The sequence below is a fragment of the Choristoneura fumiferana genome, chromosome 13 (assembly GCF_025370935.1).
Source record: "Choristoneura fumiferana chromosome 13, NRCan_CFum_1, whole genome shotgun sequence".
NCBI classification, from domain to species: Eukaryota; Metazoa; Arthropoda; class Insecta; order Lepidoptera; family Tortricidae; genus Choristoneura; species Choristoneura fumiferana.
Genome location: NC_133484.1, coordinates 6,599,172 through 6,618,812, shown reverse-complemented (window position 1 = coordinate 6,618,812; position 19,641 = coordinate 6,599,172). Strand labels below are relative to the sequence as shown.

The window sequence follows — 19,641 nt, the reverse complement described above, 5'->3', positions numbered from 1 at the left end:
AAAAGGCCCAAATTCAAATTTCATGCAGCATGCCTTATAAATAATGTTAAAATTCACTTAACTGACAGTCAACGTCAAAAATAAGTGATAATTTCTGTACTGTGTCGCTTTCAGTCGTTACACAATTTTGTATGACTTTTCAAACATGACGTTAAAGTGACAAGGTACAAAAGTGATCACTTATTTATAACGTTGACTCTACTATTTATGTTAGGGTATTAACAATTTATATTTAAATTACATAAACAACTTATTGTATCAGTCAAAAATTCTTGCACCGAATAATAGGCCTTATCAGTAAGGAACGCCTTTAACTTCTCTTAAAATCTATTTCATTTGCCATGTTTGTCATATTCTGTGGTAGTTTGTTGTATATTTTATGCGCCATTCCTAGTACACTTTTTTGTAAAAATGCAGTATTATACTTGGCTGTGCCTTTAATTTATGCGATGGGCCCACTTGAGTTTCATCGGTAAGATGAAATCAAGAATAAGTTTGCGTTTTTATCTGAATACATTGAATTGAATGAGAAATATTTGTATTGAATTGAATTTATAATAAAACTATTTTTAGACAACGAATGCTTTTTAGAATTATATTTATTAGTATTTTCGTTTTATCAATGAAACTCACGTGGGCCCTATATCTGTTTATATATATAACGGAAAGCCTCAGGCATGCGGTTTGTCTCCAACGGCCACCTATCGACCATCCTATGCTAATGCATGAGTAACGTTCATGAATGGAAAGGTGAAAGTGTTTGTTTATGATTAACAACTGTTGTCGTTTGTTCCAAATGATTTGATCAACCGTGTCATTGAATTGCACAATATAAAGAGATGGCTTCTTCAGTAGTTTTGTTTTAAATTACGGTGTCCGTTGTTTAGTTTCAAGCCTTACTTGGCGGAGGGTCTCTAAGTATAATGTATTAGTATTTCTCGGGACTTATAAGTACCTACTGTATCTTCGGATAAATCGCGGGATATTGTGAGTGTTGTATCGAAATGATTATGTACAAGAATATCAAGTGTGGATAGTTTGAAACAGTCACGCGCCTAAACGAACGTGATACCCTACACACTTCAGTGACCACGGCAGTTGCAATGTGGTCGAAACGACGAGGTAAATTTTGCAATAAGTAATTCGTAATTAAGTCCCGCGAAATATTATTTATAATCTTTACGTATATACTCGTAAAAATAAACATATTAAGCTTATCTACTATCTACTAATCCCACTAATATTATAAATGTGAAAGTTTGTAAGTCTGTTTGTTGGTTGTTTGTTTGTTTTTTACTGCATCACGTCTAAACCGCTGAACCGATTTAGATGAAATTCGGTATACAGATAGTTTGAGTCTCGGGGAAGGACATAGGATAATTTTTATCCCGGAAAATTGCATAGTTCCCGCGGGATAGTGATAACAGAATTCTACGCGGATGGAGTCGCGGGTAACGGCTAGTATTGTATAAAAGTTTGTGAGTCTGTGCGTGTGTGCTTGTATGCGAACGTGCGTGCGTTTGTATTTATGTTACTTTTTCATGCTAAAATGGCTAGACGGATTTTATGAAGTTTAATATACAGATAGCTGGACCTTTAGCGTAACATAGGCTACTTTCTATTTCCATATTCCCACGGAATTATGTAGGATATCGACACGTTAAGTCCCCAAAATCCCAACCGCTATGTCTAAAAACAAACTTTTGAGCGGGTGTTCTATGCGATGTATTCAAAATAAAGACCACTGAGAGTCCAGGGAGATGTTAACATAAAAGTATCCCATTAACGCCGCGGTAAATAACTAGCTAGTAACTTTAAGACTCATAAATACTCATAAGTCATAATTTTCAATCTATATTGGTATTTGTTCACATCCTCAGTTTATAGTGAAGAAATTATTAACTCAAAGTTGCTTAACCTTTGTGCAAACTTAAGTGTTAGTATTTTAGTACTCATAATCTTAGCTAACTATTATAATATAAATGGCTACACAACATCATTAACTGGTCCTTAGTGTATTTTTATGTGCATGCGTATAAGTCGCGTAAAATTATTAATACTTGAGACAGTGCTTGCTTTTCTTTCACACCATATTATTATGAAAATTAAATGATCAGTTGCAACACTAACTTTCCTAGATGGTTTTCGCTGCTTAATACAATCTCTTGTATCTTCATAAATAACTGTGCTTATAATTCTGTTAGAAATACCACACATCACTAACTTAATGTCTACTAGGCAACCAGCATTAAAAACGTTCAGACAAAATGGCTTGAATATAGCAGAAAACGGATGAAATAAAAACAATCGAAATTGTTACCATGTTCAAGATACTTTATAATAATAAATGTACCTAGTCACTAGCTAGTGTCACTTTTCCAATTATTAACATTAAGTGTCACAGTCATTTTCGCTGAAACTGTTCAAGATTGAACAGAAGAAGTGACACTTGCAAAGAAAGTGGCACCTTCATTAATTTTGATTGTTTTATATCGTAAACAGAATCGACACTTACACCACAAATCTATTAAAAAGCAGTGCGGTTAAACGTTAATTATCTATTTCAATTAATACTTTTCTTAAAACATTGTTTGTCACAGAGAAAATGCATGAAGAATAGCGGGTACTTACTGACGTAATTTTCCACAAGCTCGGACGGTCTAACGACGAAAGCAAACGTTATAATCCCTCATCAATAAATTTCTCCGCTCTAGATTCATTCACCGCTACTTGCGCAAAACGTGAACTCCATTTAACTTCTAATCAACTTGTAAGAACTCTTAATTTCAATTAATTGCAACAGGAGCATGTAGAATTACGAAAGGTAGGAAGTAACCTCTAGATTTGGCAAGGCAGAAATTGGCAGAAAATTATGAAAAGATCGATTAGCGATTCGTCGACACACGGGAAATATTTATCTTAATTATCGAACCAACTAAATTGTGGCCCAATGTGGAAACTTTTTTAGAAAAAGTCACAGCGACATCGCCTTGCTTGGCAGTTCATCATAAAATTCAGTGAAATAATGTTCTACGGTGAGAGGATGAAATGTTTCGATAGTAAGTATTTGCATTTACGAGCCGTGAGGTGGTATATTATATTACTCTCATTAGAATAATGGAGACTAGTTTACGTAATCTAAATCAAACAAAGAATGTTGTAAAAAACTACACATCACTGGCCACCTGCTATATGCTTTATACAAGTCAGCATTGAGGTAGCAGTGAGATTCGGCACGCTTCTAACCCAGTGAGGCTGATATTACCCTTGTTCATATTCTTTATGAATCGCCGCATGTTTCTTAATGAGTAATCTACAGATTATTTTTGACATTTTACCACCTAATTTTTAATTTGGACTAGGCTAGTTACTCCCACAATTCCACAATGTATTTCTATATTCTGTAAGCGTTACATAAAATTTTAGTAAAGTAATGTTTCTTCGACAATGTTAAATATTTGATTAGTTTTTGAGTCTATTATTGTGTGCCCATACAGAGCATCATATCCTAATTTATATATATTTTATAACATGCAGTATCAATGGAAATTGCACCTCATTATAAACTTAATCATGTTTGTACATACGATTGTTAACATCTAAGTAAGAACCATCATCCTATTGCTTATATCCGGCAACCACCGACATAGAAACGCAGTGTCGTACGATTACCGTATTTTCTATAGCTCCTCATTACTGTAATAGCGTGTGCCACGCGCCAAGTCGTTAGTGCTATAAAACGGCTAAATAACTGATTTATCATTTATTACTTTCCCATTTGAGTCGGTTTCTCCTATCTCGGTAACAGGGGATGTGCACTAGATTGTGCAGTTCATCGCATTATCAATAATCATCATCATTGTCAGTAATGTCATTATTATAGTCATTGTCAAGCTTTGATTGTCTTATTTCTTTGCTGTGATTGTCACGATTACCTATTGGATCCGGAGAATTTTTATTTATCTTATAAAAAAAATTCAAACAGTTTTATTTACTGAATAAAAAGAAGTCTATTAAATCCTTAAAGTAGAATCACGATTAACTCTAGTTGTGGCTATAATTTCTTTCGCTTACCATAGAAATACGCTGCGGTCAATGAATACCGGCGGTTAGTTCGCAATTACATAATTATGTTATTAATACTGTTGTATTCTTTATTTACCTGTGTGTTAACCTGCAGTCCATTTTTTCTTAACAGGTAATAAATAATAAGCGTTTTCTATTTAAAGGTAGCTTCTTCCAGAATGCGGTTATTATTTTACTGTTTTATAAAACAATAAGACGGTCAGCAGCTGTTCAACTGGTACTAATATAAAAGGTACTTACATACGAGTATAATATTAGAAAAACAACGTTTTGGTAACCTGAAATTTTCAACTTGTCTGGCTTAAGAAAGAGTTACTTATAATGAAATCCCTTCTACAGAAACAGCACTTTTTAAAGCAAGAAATAAGAAAAAAGAAAAATAAGAAATGGAAATGAGAATAATTAAGTGGATTCAAATACATTACAAGCGGCATTTATCGTTAAATTTTAAGGTAGTTGATGCAGTCTTCCGTAATTGAACCTGTCGATATTTCGAAGTCGATAATTCCCTCAGTATAATTGGCTTCAAATAATGATAAACACTCAGTTATGAAAAATATGTTCATTATACGTCACCGCAGCAGCTAAATAATCTTAGTGTCGTAAATCTCAAAGGCAGATGAGTTATCGATGCTAGTCACTGTCACGAACGCATAAATTAAACTTATTTATAACACTAACCTTTGATCTTGTTAGTGCTTCCCTAACACAATAAATAGCTGATGTATTCAATGTATTAAATACATCCCAATAGCTAGTCCCGAAACGTAAACGTAAACGAACTTTCTCCGCAACTATGCATAGGGAATCTGGACGGACTTCTTTACTGAGGAAATAATACCCCAACGTAGTTATAATGGCTTGTCATGATTATATCCTTGGGCATAATGAGGGTACAGCGTTTTGTTTTTATTGAGTAGTGCTTATTTATTGAATGCTTTCAAGCCAGTCTAGGTGACTCTGATGCACGTTTTGAGCATGTTTCATTCCAAATAATCATTAGGCTAATAGCGAACATAAAATCGTACATTGGATTAGTTATTATACTCACGAACTTTAGTTTATAAATATAAAAAAAACATCATGAGAAGCGACTCTATTGTAACTTAGTTTTAAGTAAGTTTTCAGTTACAAAACGTAGCTTCAAAAATTATTTTTATTTGTACTGCTCCTGGTAAAGATAAATGTCACAGCGTAAGCTGTATCTGTTCGATTCCTCTTTATTTGGTAATAAAGTTGTATATATTATTTGGTAATAAACATTAATAATAAATAAAAGGTGGCTTGAATGATGTATTATTAAGAGTTTAGGGGTAAGGGAAATAACTAACAATTCTTGACTGTCCTAATGATTATTATGTTAGTAGCACATAATTCTTCACAAATTACCTTTTGATCCAAATACATGTATCAAACGAGATACAAATTTAAATAACTATCCAAAATTTCATTCCTCGAGCCATCAATCTCCTCCAAACTCCGGACAAATTGTAATAATTTATAACTCCAAATCATTTTAGTAATGCGCTCCTCCGGAATATGATTAAGTACTCGGACATCTTTCACTGCCAACAGCAAAGACACCGAAGTAATGCTACTTGAGTCACGTGATTAATGCTTTAAAAGCCTATAAACCGAGAATGGTACAAGTCACAACTCACTGAGAACGTGAACAGTCAAACAAACTGAATCATGACCCAGGTTCCACCCTTTGTGTTACTGATGTCACGAGTATGTTGACGCCCCATACTTTTGTCAAGGAAATCATAGTGAAATTGTTTATTAAAGGTTCCACCCTGGTACATGAATCAATTTGTTTGACTGTACTCCATCATTATAGTAGTACTTTTGTATAATTCCGAAGCTCACAACGCCGAATTTCTTCACGTTATTGTTATACATAAATTACCTAAATTTAACTTTGTACGGTTATAAGAGGCAACCCGGGACGGCACTGTGGCAAGCATTTTTGGTACATTTGGTCCAGGGTTGTATTGGCCCCGGGATGGATTTAGAGTTTAGGTACTAATGATGACAAAGCTTGTTGAAGATCTTGAATTCGTTTTGCTGACGAAGATTGTAGTGAATATTGGTATATTTGTTCATTTATGACGAAGCTTGTTGTGATTGTCTCTATTGTTCATCTAAAGAAACTTACGATTTATTCTACTAGGTTAAAAATATCTGTTGTTATATCATTTTTCACGATAATTTACAATCAACGAAAGAATCAAATCAATCGATTGATACTTAAATGATTCACTATAAAATTACAAGTTTGATAAATTATGTATTTAGCGAAAAATTCTCCGCCGACAGTAAGAAACATTCGGTAACAATTATGCCCCAAATTCCAAATCGTTGGCATAGCTTCGAAAATTAGCATTTTATGAGAACTAAAACTTTCCTTTTTCTTACTTCACGTTTAGTAGCTATCAGTGGCGTAGCGTCAGATAATTTCCGTGGTAAAGCCGAAGCAAAGATCGCTTACATTTTCATAAAGGAATGAAAGTCCTGTAGTCCTATTTTGTAAATATTGGGCAAGCCAGTGGGAAGAGGGTTCTATATGGATGCTTCGTCACTGGTAGGTATACTTATGTGCCCTTATAGGGTAAATGTTTACGCTATATACCTACCTATGAAACGTGTCTCTACCCTCTGGAAAAAGATGAATAGAACGTGTTGATTTGGATACTTCTAACATAATGTACAAGGCGTTATAGCAGGCCACAGTATTAACAGAGAAACTACTAAGTTACTGATGAAAGTATCGTAGTATCATCGAAGAATATATTTTGCCATTTTTGTCAGGCAAAAATATATTCTTTGTACTGAAAAACGCTCACTAGCGCGTTTCCTAACCAATCGTCGTCGTCGTGTGTCATGTTTGCGCTTGAAATTTCGTTTCTGACACGTTCCTATTACGGTCATGGCATGATACGGTGTAGTAGGTGGAGACCTTTACAGCTTTAGAGCCTTTAGAGAAGGAACTCACTCACGGACAGTCATTTTCGCATCTTATTTGACTTTGAGTTCTACATATACGTGCGTAGCAGGGCTAATACGAAATTAGAAAATTGAAGTTCGTATTGCACCGTCCCTTTACCCTCATATTAAATAATAAACGCGTCAGCGGGACGGCAAGATACGAAATTCGAATTTTGCACTTCGTAGTATAGGGCCAGCAGGGATACTACGAAACTCGAAACTCCAATTTCGTATCGTACCGTCCCTCTCGCTCTCGCATTAAATAGTATAAGTGTCAGAGGGACCGCACGATACAAAGTTCGAGTTTTGAGTTTCGTAGTAGCCCTGCAGTTTCGTTTCGCAAATTCCTCGATGGTGCGTGGGAAGTGCGCCTGCGCCGTTCCAGGAACATACGCCCACGTTTCATCAAATCGCTCCATCGCATGATGAGCCCCTATCTGCAATGTTAAAGCGATAGGTACTCGCTACAAACTGTTCTTTTTGGCTCTACTCAAAATAATAGGATAATTTTAATGAAATAAAGCTCAAATCGAGTTTAGCTCAAAAAGACGTGAATTAGCCGGGTTTATTCCGTTATATATGACCGAGTCTCACGGTAGTTTCGTGTTAATAGACTAATTATTATCCCGAAGATGTGAATTGTTCCCGAGCGTGCGCGATAAGCGAATTCCTGGCCGGCGAAGTCGCGGACAACAGTTAGTCTGCTGTATTTGTTTTTTTTTTTGGATTTTGTTTGTTTGTATGCTTAAACAAATTAATCTGATTCGTATTTATTGACATATTGCTTGTTTTCATTTGCATTATATAATGCACTTTGCCCAGGTGCTGACCAGCAGAAGATGAGTCTCCTGTTGGTCATGTAATGTAAATTTTTTAATGTTCAGTTCACTGCACACTAACATAGTTTTTTTTAAAGTATTTTCGTGTTTAATAACTCTTTGGCCATTTGTTGGTTGAAATGAATTTCGAATTATTAAATGAAATAAATAAATAAATAATGGCAATGTATCTTTTTTCCCACTAAATTACCACATTCTTGGTTTTTTGCAATCATCCAATTTTGATGAAAACGTTTCGTTCAATAATTATTCGGCCCTCTTTTATAATGTCTGCACTGTTCCCAAAACCTGTATTTGTACCTCCTGGCTGCAAGGAAAAATGGTATACATATTTTAAAATGAAACCGTCTTTGCACTACAAGGAGAGTTGAATTTTATTGCTACTAAGTTTTACGAAAGAACTGCTTGGACAGCCTTTTCTCTAGAAGTTTTGTTTAAAACAATGGCGCATAGCCCAGCTTCCAGGTCTTTTACGACGCATATGTTATACTTAAGTTTAGCACTTTAAACCGATATAAATTTTAATAATACCTTATGGTTTCATTGCGGTTACCTTTACTTGCCCGAATTTCATTTGCCCGAATTTCACTTGCTATACCAACGTTTGCCATAAAATATATAGAACCGTGCCGTTTACAGGATTTTTTTATATGTTTATAGAATGCTAGGTTAGGTGAGGTTAGTTTAATATCAACTCTGAAGAAATTACTATTTCAGAAATAAATTACTTTATGGCAAATGAAAATTCTAGAAAACGATACATTCGGGCATATGAAATTCGGGCAAACGATAGAGAACCGGTTTCGTTGAATTATCTATCTAGAGGTACCATCAGCCAAATAAGTGGTCTATCAATTTTTATTAAACAAGTTCCTATCAAATGAGTATGTCGCTTAAGTTGAACTTTCAAGTTGACACGCACGTCTATTGGCATTATTGATTTATGGCATGCAAACGATTATCAACTTTAGGGTGGTAGACCACATATTTGGCTGATGGTACTTGTTAACACTCAAGAAGACAAAAACACTACTAGAAATAGTATACCTAGGTGAAAATCTTAAGTAAAATAACCTGTTGTATTTATGTATTTGTAAGAAGTCGTATGTTTAAATCTACGTTCCATATTCGAAATATGATTCAAGTAAGTCCCATATAAATTATGTGCACTTATGTGCACAAGCAGCAATTACTTACTTAAAATGTTTACTTATTTATCCTTTTTTTACATAGAACGTTTTTCATTTGTCTCGTTATCCAACAAACAACAAGCATTGGGATTCATGTTCCGATAATGTTGTAAAGTGAAACTGATTTTAATAGAAATCATAAAGACGATGAATCTGGATTTTGGCTTGACCAAGTGTGTTCGCACGGAACGGGGTGTGTTAAGATTAATTCGGGAAACCAGTAAAGGGTTTTTCATCGGAAATTTTGATTCAAATGCAGAACGTTTTTAACGCGATAAACTTTGAATGTCGAACAATGTAGGTACCTATATTGAAATTTGTCAACCAGAATTAAAAAAAGAACGCTGAAAAACATGTATAGATATCTGGCTCTATTTTTAGGGCCGGTGGGACGTGTAAAATGTTTTTGCATGCTTCGCTGTGGTAGACATTAACGCAGGTGACTGTACAGAGGTGTTCAGTTCAAACCAGCCCCAAAACCTGCCGCAATATTCAGGCTGTTGAAATGATTATAAAACACTTTTTACTATCCGCGATACTATGTAAATGACTTGATTATCTTTATTATGAGAGCCTCATTAACATTTTGTTTGTTTGCAGACGCGGGTACGGGCGGGCGAGTTATGGCCTGTAGATAGGCCGGACGGCATGCCCGTCATACAGTCACTAGAAGTAATGTGCGGAAAGGACCACATGGACGTCCATCTCACGTTCTCACATCCCTTCGAGGGGATCGTATCGTCAAAAGGTATGTTACATAATTCTTATATCTAATTTCACTGTATCGGGATCCTTCTGTATTAAAAGAAAGTCCCGATGAGTGACTGATTTATCACCGTCCAGTGAGTTGGAGTCTGGACCCAGAATGCATAAATGTTCCTTGTTATAGTGTTAACAAGTAATGAAGTCCTGAAACAGGTCGAAGCTAGCGAGTAATTATTTCACTTAGATATTTCTCTACTCTCCACACTTAAGTCGAAACACCTTTCAACCACACACAGTAGTTAAGTCTTGTCTTACCATAGTCCACAGTATTCAGACCGCCTCTAATTGTTACTACTAATTGCTAAGGTTTCACTTACAATTATGATGGATACATGCTGAATTATTAATACATGCTCCAGTTGCAGGCTTTAGTGCACAAATGGGTCGTTTACCGGGATTGGCCCTTGTGGTGAATGACAGTTGAGAAGTTTCTTGTACGCCTGAACCATGTTAAATGCGTGGTTAAACCTAATAATTGGCGTTGATGGAAATTCGAAATTGTTGTGTGTGATGTGGAGAAGTGAAACTAATTATTTTTGATAAGTAAAATAATACTTAATTCTTTTGATAAGTGCATTGTCATTTAAGCTGTATCTATACATGTATTATCGAATCAATTTTATAGTGATCCATCGGAGGATGACCCAAACCAAATAAAAATTGTGGCATTTGAGGTTTTGGCGACTCTACTAAATGATTCGACCAATAGATGTGAGTCAAAATTCAGTAGTAATATTTGAAGCAAATTAAATGCGAAAGGAAGTAAAATAATATTTTATTGCCTAGTTAATAATGCCGAAAATAAATTTTGGTAGGTTTATAAATTGGATGTGATCGGGCGGTATTTTATGTCATCTGATATCATGAGCTTGTGCGAGTGCGATTTCGACGTATTTATATATTAGTTACTAGTTCTTTATCATTATCATTGCCTTCTTTAGTTGAAATTAATTTAGTTTTATAAAACTGCTAAAATATCAGCAAATATTTTTCGATTCTATGCGTGACAAACATTACACACTAAGTTTAACGCTAAAGCACTAAAATTGAAAGTAAGTTGCTTCATTTCATTTCGCGGTTCCTTTATGATGTAAATTTATCTACTACAACCGCGTTATGGCCGGTAAGGCGTTTTGTCACGCTAGTGTGATGACTGTCGAAACTAACACACGCGAAATGAAACATTTCTCTATAAATATTAATGAAAGAAAGTATTTTATTGAAAACGCCAGGGCAACGGCCGCTGAGAATATCATTTAGTTTGTCTATTAGTTGTACGAGTTAATGACCATGTTGTATTACAAGATGTTTTTTAATATTTTATCCTTCGCAGGTCAGCACGGAGATCCAAGATGCGTCTACGTGCCGCCATCTACAGGGCAGACTTATTTCTCATTCAGGATTGCGTACGCGAAATGCGGTACAAAACCAGGTGAGCTAAATTAATGAATTTCACAATATAAGTGATGTAGTGATGGACAGGTAAGATCTACTTTAACAATATCGAAAAACAAAGTATCATTTGATTTTGCTAATCTCTAATTGGCGTATAAAGTCAGATGAAATATAGGCCTCTAGAGATCTTATGAACAGAAGTGTTCATATAAGTAGTATCACACTTAGCAAAATTAATGATATTATAGTTTATTTTTTGGAAGAGATTGATTAGGTTATTTTGCAGAAAGAATCCCGTAATATTTAAGTAAAGTATCTAACTAGTTTTGTCTATATAATATACCTAGCCTATGGATTTACAAGTCCAGTTTAGACTGCAAGGAAAATCATACCAGTTGCATTACATTGCTTGACTATAAAGCGAACAAGATTGAAATGGTCAAGCAAGTGCTGCAATGTACCTAATGCCAGTTCTTTGTACATATAGACTGGGTTTTTTTATCTAACAATTGAAATTCCGAGATTTTGCCATTCCCATGAGCATTTTTAAAATTCTCAAAACTCGAACTCAAACTCACAACATTTATTGACAAGATAATCAAGATAAGATAATTCTTTAGTGGTTTTCATTCGGGGTGTGAGAAGAGTACCTGTTCGACACTTTATGCCTCTCCTACTTAGCGGTTTAGATTAAATGCTTGTTCAAAATGCATGCGTAAAATATATTTGTCAAATATTTATGCAGTTATGACTCAAAGTAAATTTTAATAACCCCACACCAAGAGTAAACATGCTCTTATAATCGGTGAGAATGATTTCTCAAGAAAAGATAACGTAAAAATAATGTCTGTTTCACTCTTACTTAAGTATTTATAATGGCAGTGCAGTGCAATAAAACATGTAGTGCTAACTATGCACTTGACACAAATATCATGTAAATACAGTAAATCATGTGAATTTTTATGTCAAGCAAGTTAACGGCTATAATTTTGTTTTCTCCCATAAAACATTACTGTTGACTTAACTTCATTAATTTTCAACAATTCGTTTAGATTTTCATTCGTTTAATGATGTTAATAAAACTCGCCTCTGCGTAGGCTCGCATACGTGGAAGTGCTAACGAGAAGGAGATTAACGCTTTACGTTTATAAGAAGCGTCAAGGAAATGGTTAATTTTATTATTTAACGGTGAAATACTATAATCCATGTACCATCTACCACACGGCGCCGTAACTGGAAATGACAATCCAGCGAAATGTACCTAAAGTAATAAACTTTGTCTAAAAATTTCATTTTTAATTCAAACTTTTTTTGCTCACTGTGGTTTGTGTTGACTGTACTTACATTGTCTTTTAAGCTACATATAATGTCTACCAAATTGTACTTCGATCAAAAATTAGTAAAGAAGTAAAGAAATTCCAAGTCAATTCGACCACTGGAAATGGATCAATATTAATTTGCAAGATTAAAAAAAAAAACTTGTGAGATGAAGCTTGTAAAAATCATTTATGATACAAGCTTTTTTGTTAGCTGAACTTTTGGTTGACTGAACATTGCATTGCCGTCCTAAGTAAATTTCCATACTAAATTTCAAGTCGATGCCATAACCGTTGAAGAGTTCCGTCTTGTGAAGACGATCCCGCATGATACAAAAATGTTTCGTTTAAATGTGTACAAAGCAGTATAGATACAGGCTAATAAATGTATTGGCAACTGATAGAACTATACGCATATCTGCCAAGTTTCGTGTCAATACTACAAACAATGTGTGTGAAAATTACATATTATGTATGTAGATACATAGTTACGAGTAGTTACAGGTAAAGCTGCTACGAGCGTGTTAAATACGAATGATTGTAGTCGAAACTTGAACGTTTAATAAAATGTATGGACTTATTTACGCATGTATTTATTTAAATGAATAGTTTCAGACTAGGTCAATTGGTGTCAACTATCCCATGATGTTTATTGTTATTTATTTCATCTAGTAAAAATGTCACACATCCTTTTAGCTACGTTAGAACTCGTCGCGATCCGGCACGCAACCCTGCGCCTGCGTCAGGAATGGTTAGTTTTTTCACTCGAACGACTCAACCAATGAGGATAGGGGACAGTCAGCATAGATACAGAACAGTTATAATTGCAACGTTTACTGACGAGTCTGCGTGTAAGTCTTGCGTTTCCGACTGATGGTTTTAGTGTCATCATTATCGAAAGAGCCGTGTTGGTGGCGTGGAGTGACCTTTTTTTGTAAGACAAGGAAAGTAGGAGAAGCGTGACGTAGGTATGTCTTCGGATGCATCATATATTTACACACATGGTGTACACAACTTTGCCATTATAAAGTATAGTAGGATTTTTTTTAAGTTGTCCCGATCTCGTTAACATCATCCCACCTGTCGAACAAAGCCATTGTATTCTGTTATGTCCTTAAGTACATAATGCTCAGTTTAAAATGAACGAAAATATAAGATAAAATAGCTCATTGAAATAACGACTTTATTTTATAAAACTTTGTAGGCAGAAAATATATTTCAAAATTGAATACGTCGTAGACAAGCAGCCTCATGGAAAAGTATTATCTATTCTTAGTATTAAAGCATTCCGTGCCACGTGCTATACCGCTACGCCACCACTGGACAGGGGTACAGACACGAATTTCTCCTATGCATCTATCTCAGCTTGTTTGTTTGTTTCTTATTTAGTCACTTAAGCAGCGACACTAGCGACATCTTACTATGCTGTAGCCTATCGAGAAACTTTCAGCATTCCATTGGAACTAACCGCTCACCCGGACAAGAGATGTCGTTACTAAGCAATCAAATTAAGATCGTGGCACGGAATGCCGAGGACCTGGGTTCGATTCCCAGAGCTGGTCTGTTTTTCTGGTTTTTCTGTGCATCTATGTTTCAGTTTGTATTTTCGATATGGGTTTTACGGGATGACCGTAAAAGTAACAAAATTTGGAGTTGAAATAAAAAATACAAAAAGACTCCAAAAACCAATCTTAACATATTTAGTTATTTAACCAATCACAAACGTGATACAGATGTCAAAGTTGTCAAACAGACGCCACGATACTAGCGCCAGAGAAAACCTCATTCAACTGTGACGTCTAAAGGACTCTACCCTACACCGTGTCACCATGTTAATGACCGTAATACGAGTAGCAATGTGTCATGCAAAAATATATTCTTTGTATAAAAAATTATGAGACTATGCTCACTAGCACGTTCAGCAACCAAGCGTCGCCATCGCGTGACATGTATGCGTTTGACATTACGTTATTGACACGTTCCTATAACGGTCATGGTATGATACGGTAAGGTGTAGTGGGTGGAGAACTTAAAGGGTTGAGCGAAGCCGGGGATAACTATAGTCAATATAATAAAACTGTTATCTGTACACAATAAAATCGGCCGTACAAAATGCAATGACGAATCGCCTGTGGCCCGCACACTCAGTCTTTCAGCCGTCGACGTTCGCCGGCTGAGTTATGTGACAAATGAATAGAAACGGCCGGCATTGCCTGCAAGCGACGTTTCCGCCCACCGATGAATGTCGGGGTATTTCAGTATGCGGCAGATTTAAAGAACTTTGATTATGTGTTACTAGCTTTTACCCGACGCTCGCTTGAACTAATGGGACTGACAGTTCAATAATAATTCTGATCCGCATTGGCGATTCCTTACTCCAAACAGCAAAACTACTCGTACTGTGTTACATATGTAGTTGTGTTAAACACTTGTGATGTATAGATATCATTTAATAATATTGTAAATCTGTTTTTAAAAATTATACCTCGTTGAGTTTTTTGCCGGATTCATCTCAACAGAGGTTTTTCCAAACTGGTGGTAGATTTTTTTGACATTCATAAGTGCTTGTTATAGCCTAAATCGAATAAAGATATTTTGACTTTGACTTTTTGATTAAAATTTTGACTTTGATTGAAATTCCAGGATTTTACTAAACTTTGACGGTAATTCCTGGCATTGATCCAGGGCACAGGCTTGCTTTAAGAATGAGAGCGCTTGGGGCGCAGTTCCCACGCAGGCCCAGTACGGATTAGAAAAACCACACACACACACACAATTGCAAATGATTCTTCGCAGATGTGTGTAGTTTTCTCAAGATGTCTACCTTCACCGTAAGGCACAGTGTAAATTTCAAATGCAATTCCGCAGATAAATTTCGAAAAACTCAGTTATGAGCCCGAACTTAACCCATGACCCCCTTCAGAGACCATAGGTAAAACCACTAGACTTCCAACGGCTTTTTAGCTAGGTATAAACTCTTAAAAAGCTTTTTGTGCGTAATCGTCTGGTTTTTTTAAACAGCTGTAGAATAATATGTTGCAAACCATTGCCGTACAGTCACTAGCACCAATATCTGACACAACAAAATATCTAATACGATTCTATTTCAACTGCCGGTAGGACGTGTCAGATATTTTTGCACGCTCCATATTAATGCAGGTGACTGTACATACAGGCGCTAGAGAGTAAAGTAAAATAAAAAAATACTCTCATTTGTTTAAAACCTTCATGTCAGTGTTTCTTAACTCCATGCCTCGAAGACAATCCCCTAAAGGCTTCGAGCACAGGCGTGTCTGTGAACGTTTCGTGCCTCTCCGAAAGACGTCGGTGAGATATTAAGCAAATAACAGTTGAATGTTTGTTCCTTGTTTACTATTTGCTTTTAGAAACCGCTTTTACTCTTTGCTTGCGTGAACTTTAAATCTGGCAGTTGAATTAAAACTCTGGGAATTGGGTAGTTTTCTAGGTAAAAAACTATTATTCTATATTTAATCTGTGTCTTAGATTATCCGAAAATACTGAGCACGTATTTTATCTTTTGTCAATCAAACAAAAAATTACAAAGATGATGCGCGTTAAAGTCCGTGAGTCGCACGGCGTGACGTTACGCGAAACTTTAACTGGCTATATTTACGAATCTTGAGAACAAACCGTCATTAAACAAAATTTGTCACCTCTCAAAAATGACATTGTAACATTTTAACGCATAGTTTAATTTTGCGAACTGACATATTTAATTTAGCGACGGTTTGATTCTCAAGGTGAGTTTATCATCATAATTATTGAAGAGAAATTTGGCAAAAATAATATAGTATAAAATGAAACGATACCAATTATAATTAGTATTTCATAATTTTTTGTTTTATTGGAAAAAGAAAAAAAACATGCCCAATATTTTCTTATAATATATCCACGGATTAATTAGATATTTCCAGGAAACTAGCCCACTGTCCGAGGTGCTCAAAATTCTACAGCTTAACTTGGTATAGTTCATATGAAAAAATGAAAAGTCCTCCCAAAAATCCTGACATCAGCCTAAAAGTCCTGATTCTGACACGAAAATTATTCAAACAAATGTACCTATGATTAATTTTCGTGTCATAATGGAAAAAATTAAAAGTAATTCTAACTACTTGCGGGTGTGCAACTTTTTGGTCTCCACCCTTTATATAATAATCGAAACAAAATAACAAAAATTTATTGTTCTAGTAAGCAAATTATTGATTGAGATCTCTTTAGCTGTAACTTATCCTATGTTAAATTGCTTCGAAAGAAATATTATTATTTTTTTAGTTTAGCTACTACTTAATTTATCATTTCACTCATAAAAAACGGTGTACTCGTAATTTATGTATCATGATAACAATTTTTTTCGATGAAGTCCTTTCTAAAAATCCGGGCACTTGGTAAGTCCAGCCACAACCCTGACAAAGAGTCAAAAATCCGGACATGTCCGGACAAATCCTGACGTTTGGCAACCCTTGGTATAGTATATTTATATTTGCTTTGGGCTGCTTCTTAAAAAGTAGGTTCATAACGCTTTCATGAAAGTTTGACATAAAAATATAATGTAAGCAAATACCTTCTCCAAATGTTCCTTATGCGTACGATACGAAACTGCTCCACCAAAATAATTGCTCCATGTTAAACGTCTGATATAAATCAGACGCAAATGCATATCAGACTGCCGTTTCAGGTTAAAGTTTCTTAGTAACTACGGTAATTCGTAACAATTTCGCAATAAATCGCCACGGGCCAAGTTTTACGGCATGTCGGTCTCATTTCAACAAAGTACGTGAGTTTTTCTCGTTCCGATTCCTAGTTCTGTCCACTATGGCCACGGAGGTGTATAACGGACGACGCATGCGTCCCGCTCCTTCTGCGAATGTTGCGCGCGCATTGTTTCTGAGAATCGCCACCCGCCAGACCGCATATCTGGCTTGTAAGGACCAATATCCCTCGACGGCTCGCCTCTCAGACGCCATCCCTCTACCCAATACTGGATGCTCGTGATGGCGTATTTCCTTCCCACCTTAACGAACTATTCACGACTTAAAGTGCGGTCAGTGAAATGCGTTACATTATACGCTGATCCTCCAACGCAAAATCGATTTTATGGCTTATAAAATAGGATCGGGGCGTGTTAGCTGCATGTGTAGCTGGCAGATTAATGTCCTAATGGAAGGTTGTTTTAAAAAGGAGTTGAGCTGAGGACGTCAAGGGCTTGTTTCGCTTGCACTTTGTCGTCCGAGAAGCTTCTGGTTCGATCCGCGTTCTTCGGACGACTTCAACTTTTTGCGCGAGTTCATGCAAGAGTAGGTAGCCTAAGCAATAATAGGGATTGAAAATTAAACGTTTTTGTTTGGAATTGTTTATTTACAGGATGCTGGGTTTTGCTTTATTTCTGTTCTATAGATTTTTTACGAATTATGTTTCCACATTTGTTCATCATTTGGAGGGACCGTTTTATAAAAGTCCATTGTAAGGATTGTTGACTAAAATTTTTAATTTGAGATGACGTTTGATGGACTAAGATCAAATTTAAGGACTGAAACTTTTGTCTAAAAAAACTTGAATTTTTACTAAAAAGCTGTTCAGCTGAACTTTCTTAATTATAAAGATGTAGGACCGATCTTTGTGGCGTCCTTTGGGGGATACCTAGCTGAAAACATTTTTCAGCTGACTATGATTATAATGACGATGATGATGATGATGATTTTGTTAAGTCCTCGTCTAACTTAACCACAATCTCGTAATTACAGATCTCCACGGCCAGTTCTATGAGAACACAGTGGTAGTGCAATACGACAAAGATCTGCTAGAGGTGTGGGATGAAGCGAAGAGGTTACGGTGCGAGTGGTTCAACGACTACGAGAAGACAGCGTCTAAGCCGCCGATGGTCATCGCTGACTTGGATGTGGTTCAACTAGACTTCAGAGGTGAGAACTTAGTATCAGTGTATTTTGAAGTATTTAATATTAGTGTTGTAAATTGTAAATGTAAGGATGAAAACAATGATTAGAAGGGATGGACAGATATATTTTACCTTTCTATTACGCAACGATAACACATACGCACAAATAATAAGGTAAACTTACAACCACCCAATGTTGTTTGTTGGCATGGACCTCCGCAAAGTAACGCTTCGCATGTACACGCAGTGACACACGCACGAATAGCAAAGTATAAGGTGGTATTCATTAATATGGACCTCTGCAAAGTACCTAAGCTAAAAGTCCCAGTGCACGACATGCTAATGCCTAATAGATGCTACTCTGCTGTCACCTCTATCGCTAATGACAAAATTAAAGATGGCAACTACGAGTAGTAGGAAAGTGATGAGCACACGGACGTTTACCATAATGCCTCAGTTCAGGAATCTTCGGAGTCGGTGGTTGTAAACAGGTTGTTGGCGCTGTTTGAAGTTTTCATGTGAATAAACAAGTAATTTTTTTTCTACCTGAGAAATCTCTAGTAGAAAAAAAGTTTTAGCATAATTTTCTACTAAGTATTAAAATTCAAAATGAACTAGAACTAGATTGTGCTAATGCGAATTGTAGAAAGTAAAAGGATGACCACTTTTTAATTGAGCGGAAGCCATATCTCACGGTATGCCTATGAATAATCTTCATAAAATGTGCCTTTCTAGATAGAAATCTCAAAACGAAGTTCCTCGATAACGTTTACGATGTTGTCATAAAAGGAAGTATCTTATTCCGCTGGTAAAAGCGTTTTGTGTGGCGCAATTATTTTTGAATGTAGGTGCTGTCGCCATCGTAGGCATCGAGGATGTCTTTGTACACGGACTTACGCGATCGACAAAACGGTCGTGTTTAGATATTTACGAGCACCTAGACAACTTCTATGTTTACGATGGTGACTGAATCTTACATATCTGTAGCCTCAAAGCGGCTAGTACCTAACACTTTCGCGTATAGTACCACCATACACAATTATCAATATTATCATCTTCGTAAGGCACAGTGTATATTAAAGATTATTTAGAATGTGCAAGAAATATCGTGTGAGTTTCGTTACAATCAGGGTCGCACGGCTATGAAT

At 35.9% G+C, this 19,641-nt stretch overlaps 1 protein-coding gene across 1 annotated transcript in view; it reads left to right on the top strand.

Moving 5' to 3' along the window:
• The window catches only part of m (zona pellucida domain-containing protein miniature), a 101,564-nt gene that overhangs the window by 65,602 nt on the left and 16,321 nt on the right, over positions 1-19,641 (top strand). The window contains exons 4-6 of the mRNA XM_074096122.1: positions 9,704-9,851; positions 11,202-11,300; positions 18,342-18,518. Of these exons, the coding sequence (XP_073952223.1) occupies positions 9,704-9,851; positions 11,202-11,300; positions 18,342-18,518 (424 nt within the window). The remainder of the gene's footprint in view (positions 1-9,703; positions 9,852-11,201; positions 11,301-18,341; positions 18,519-19,641) is intronic.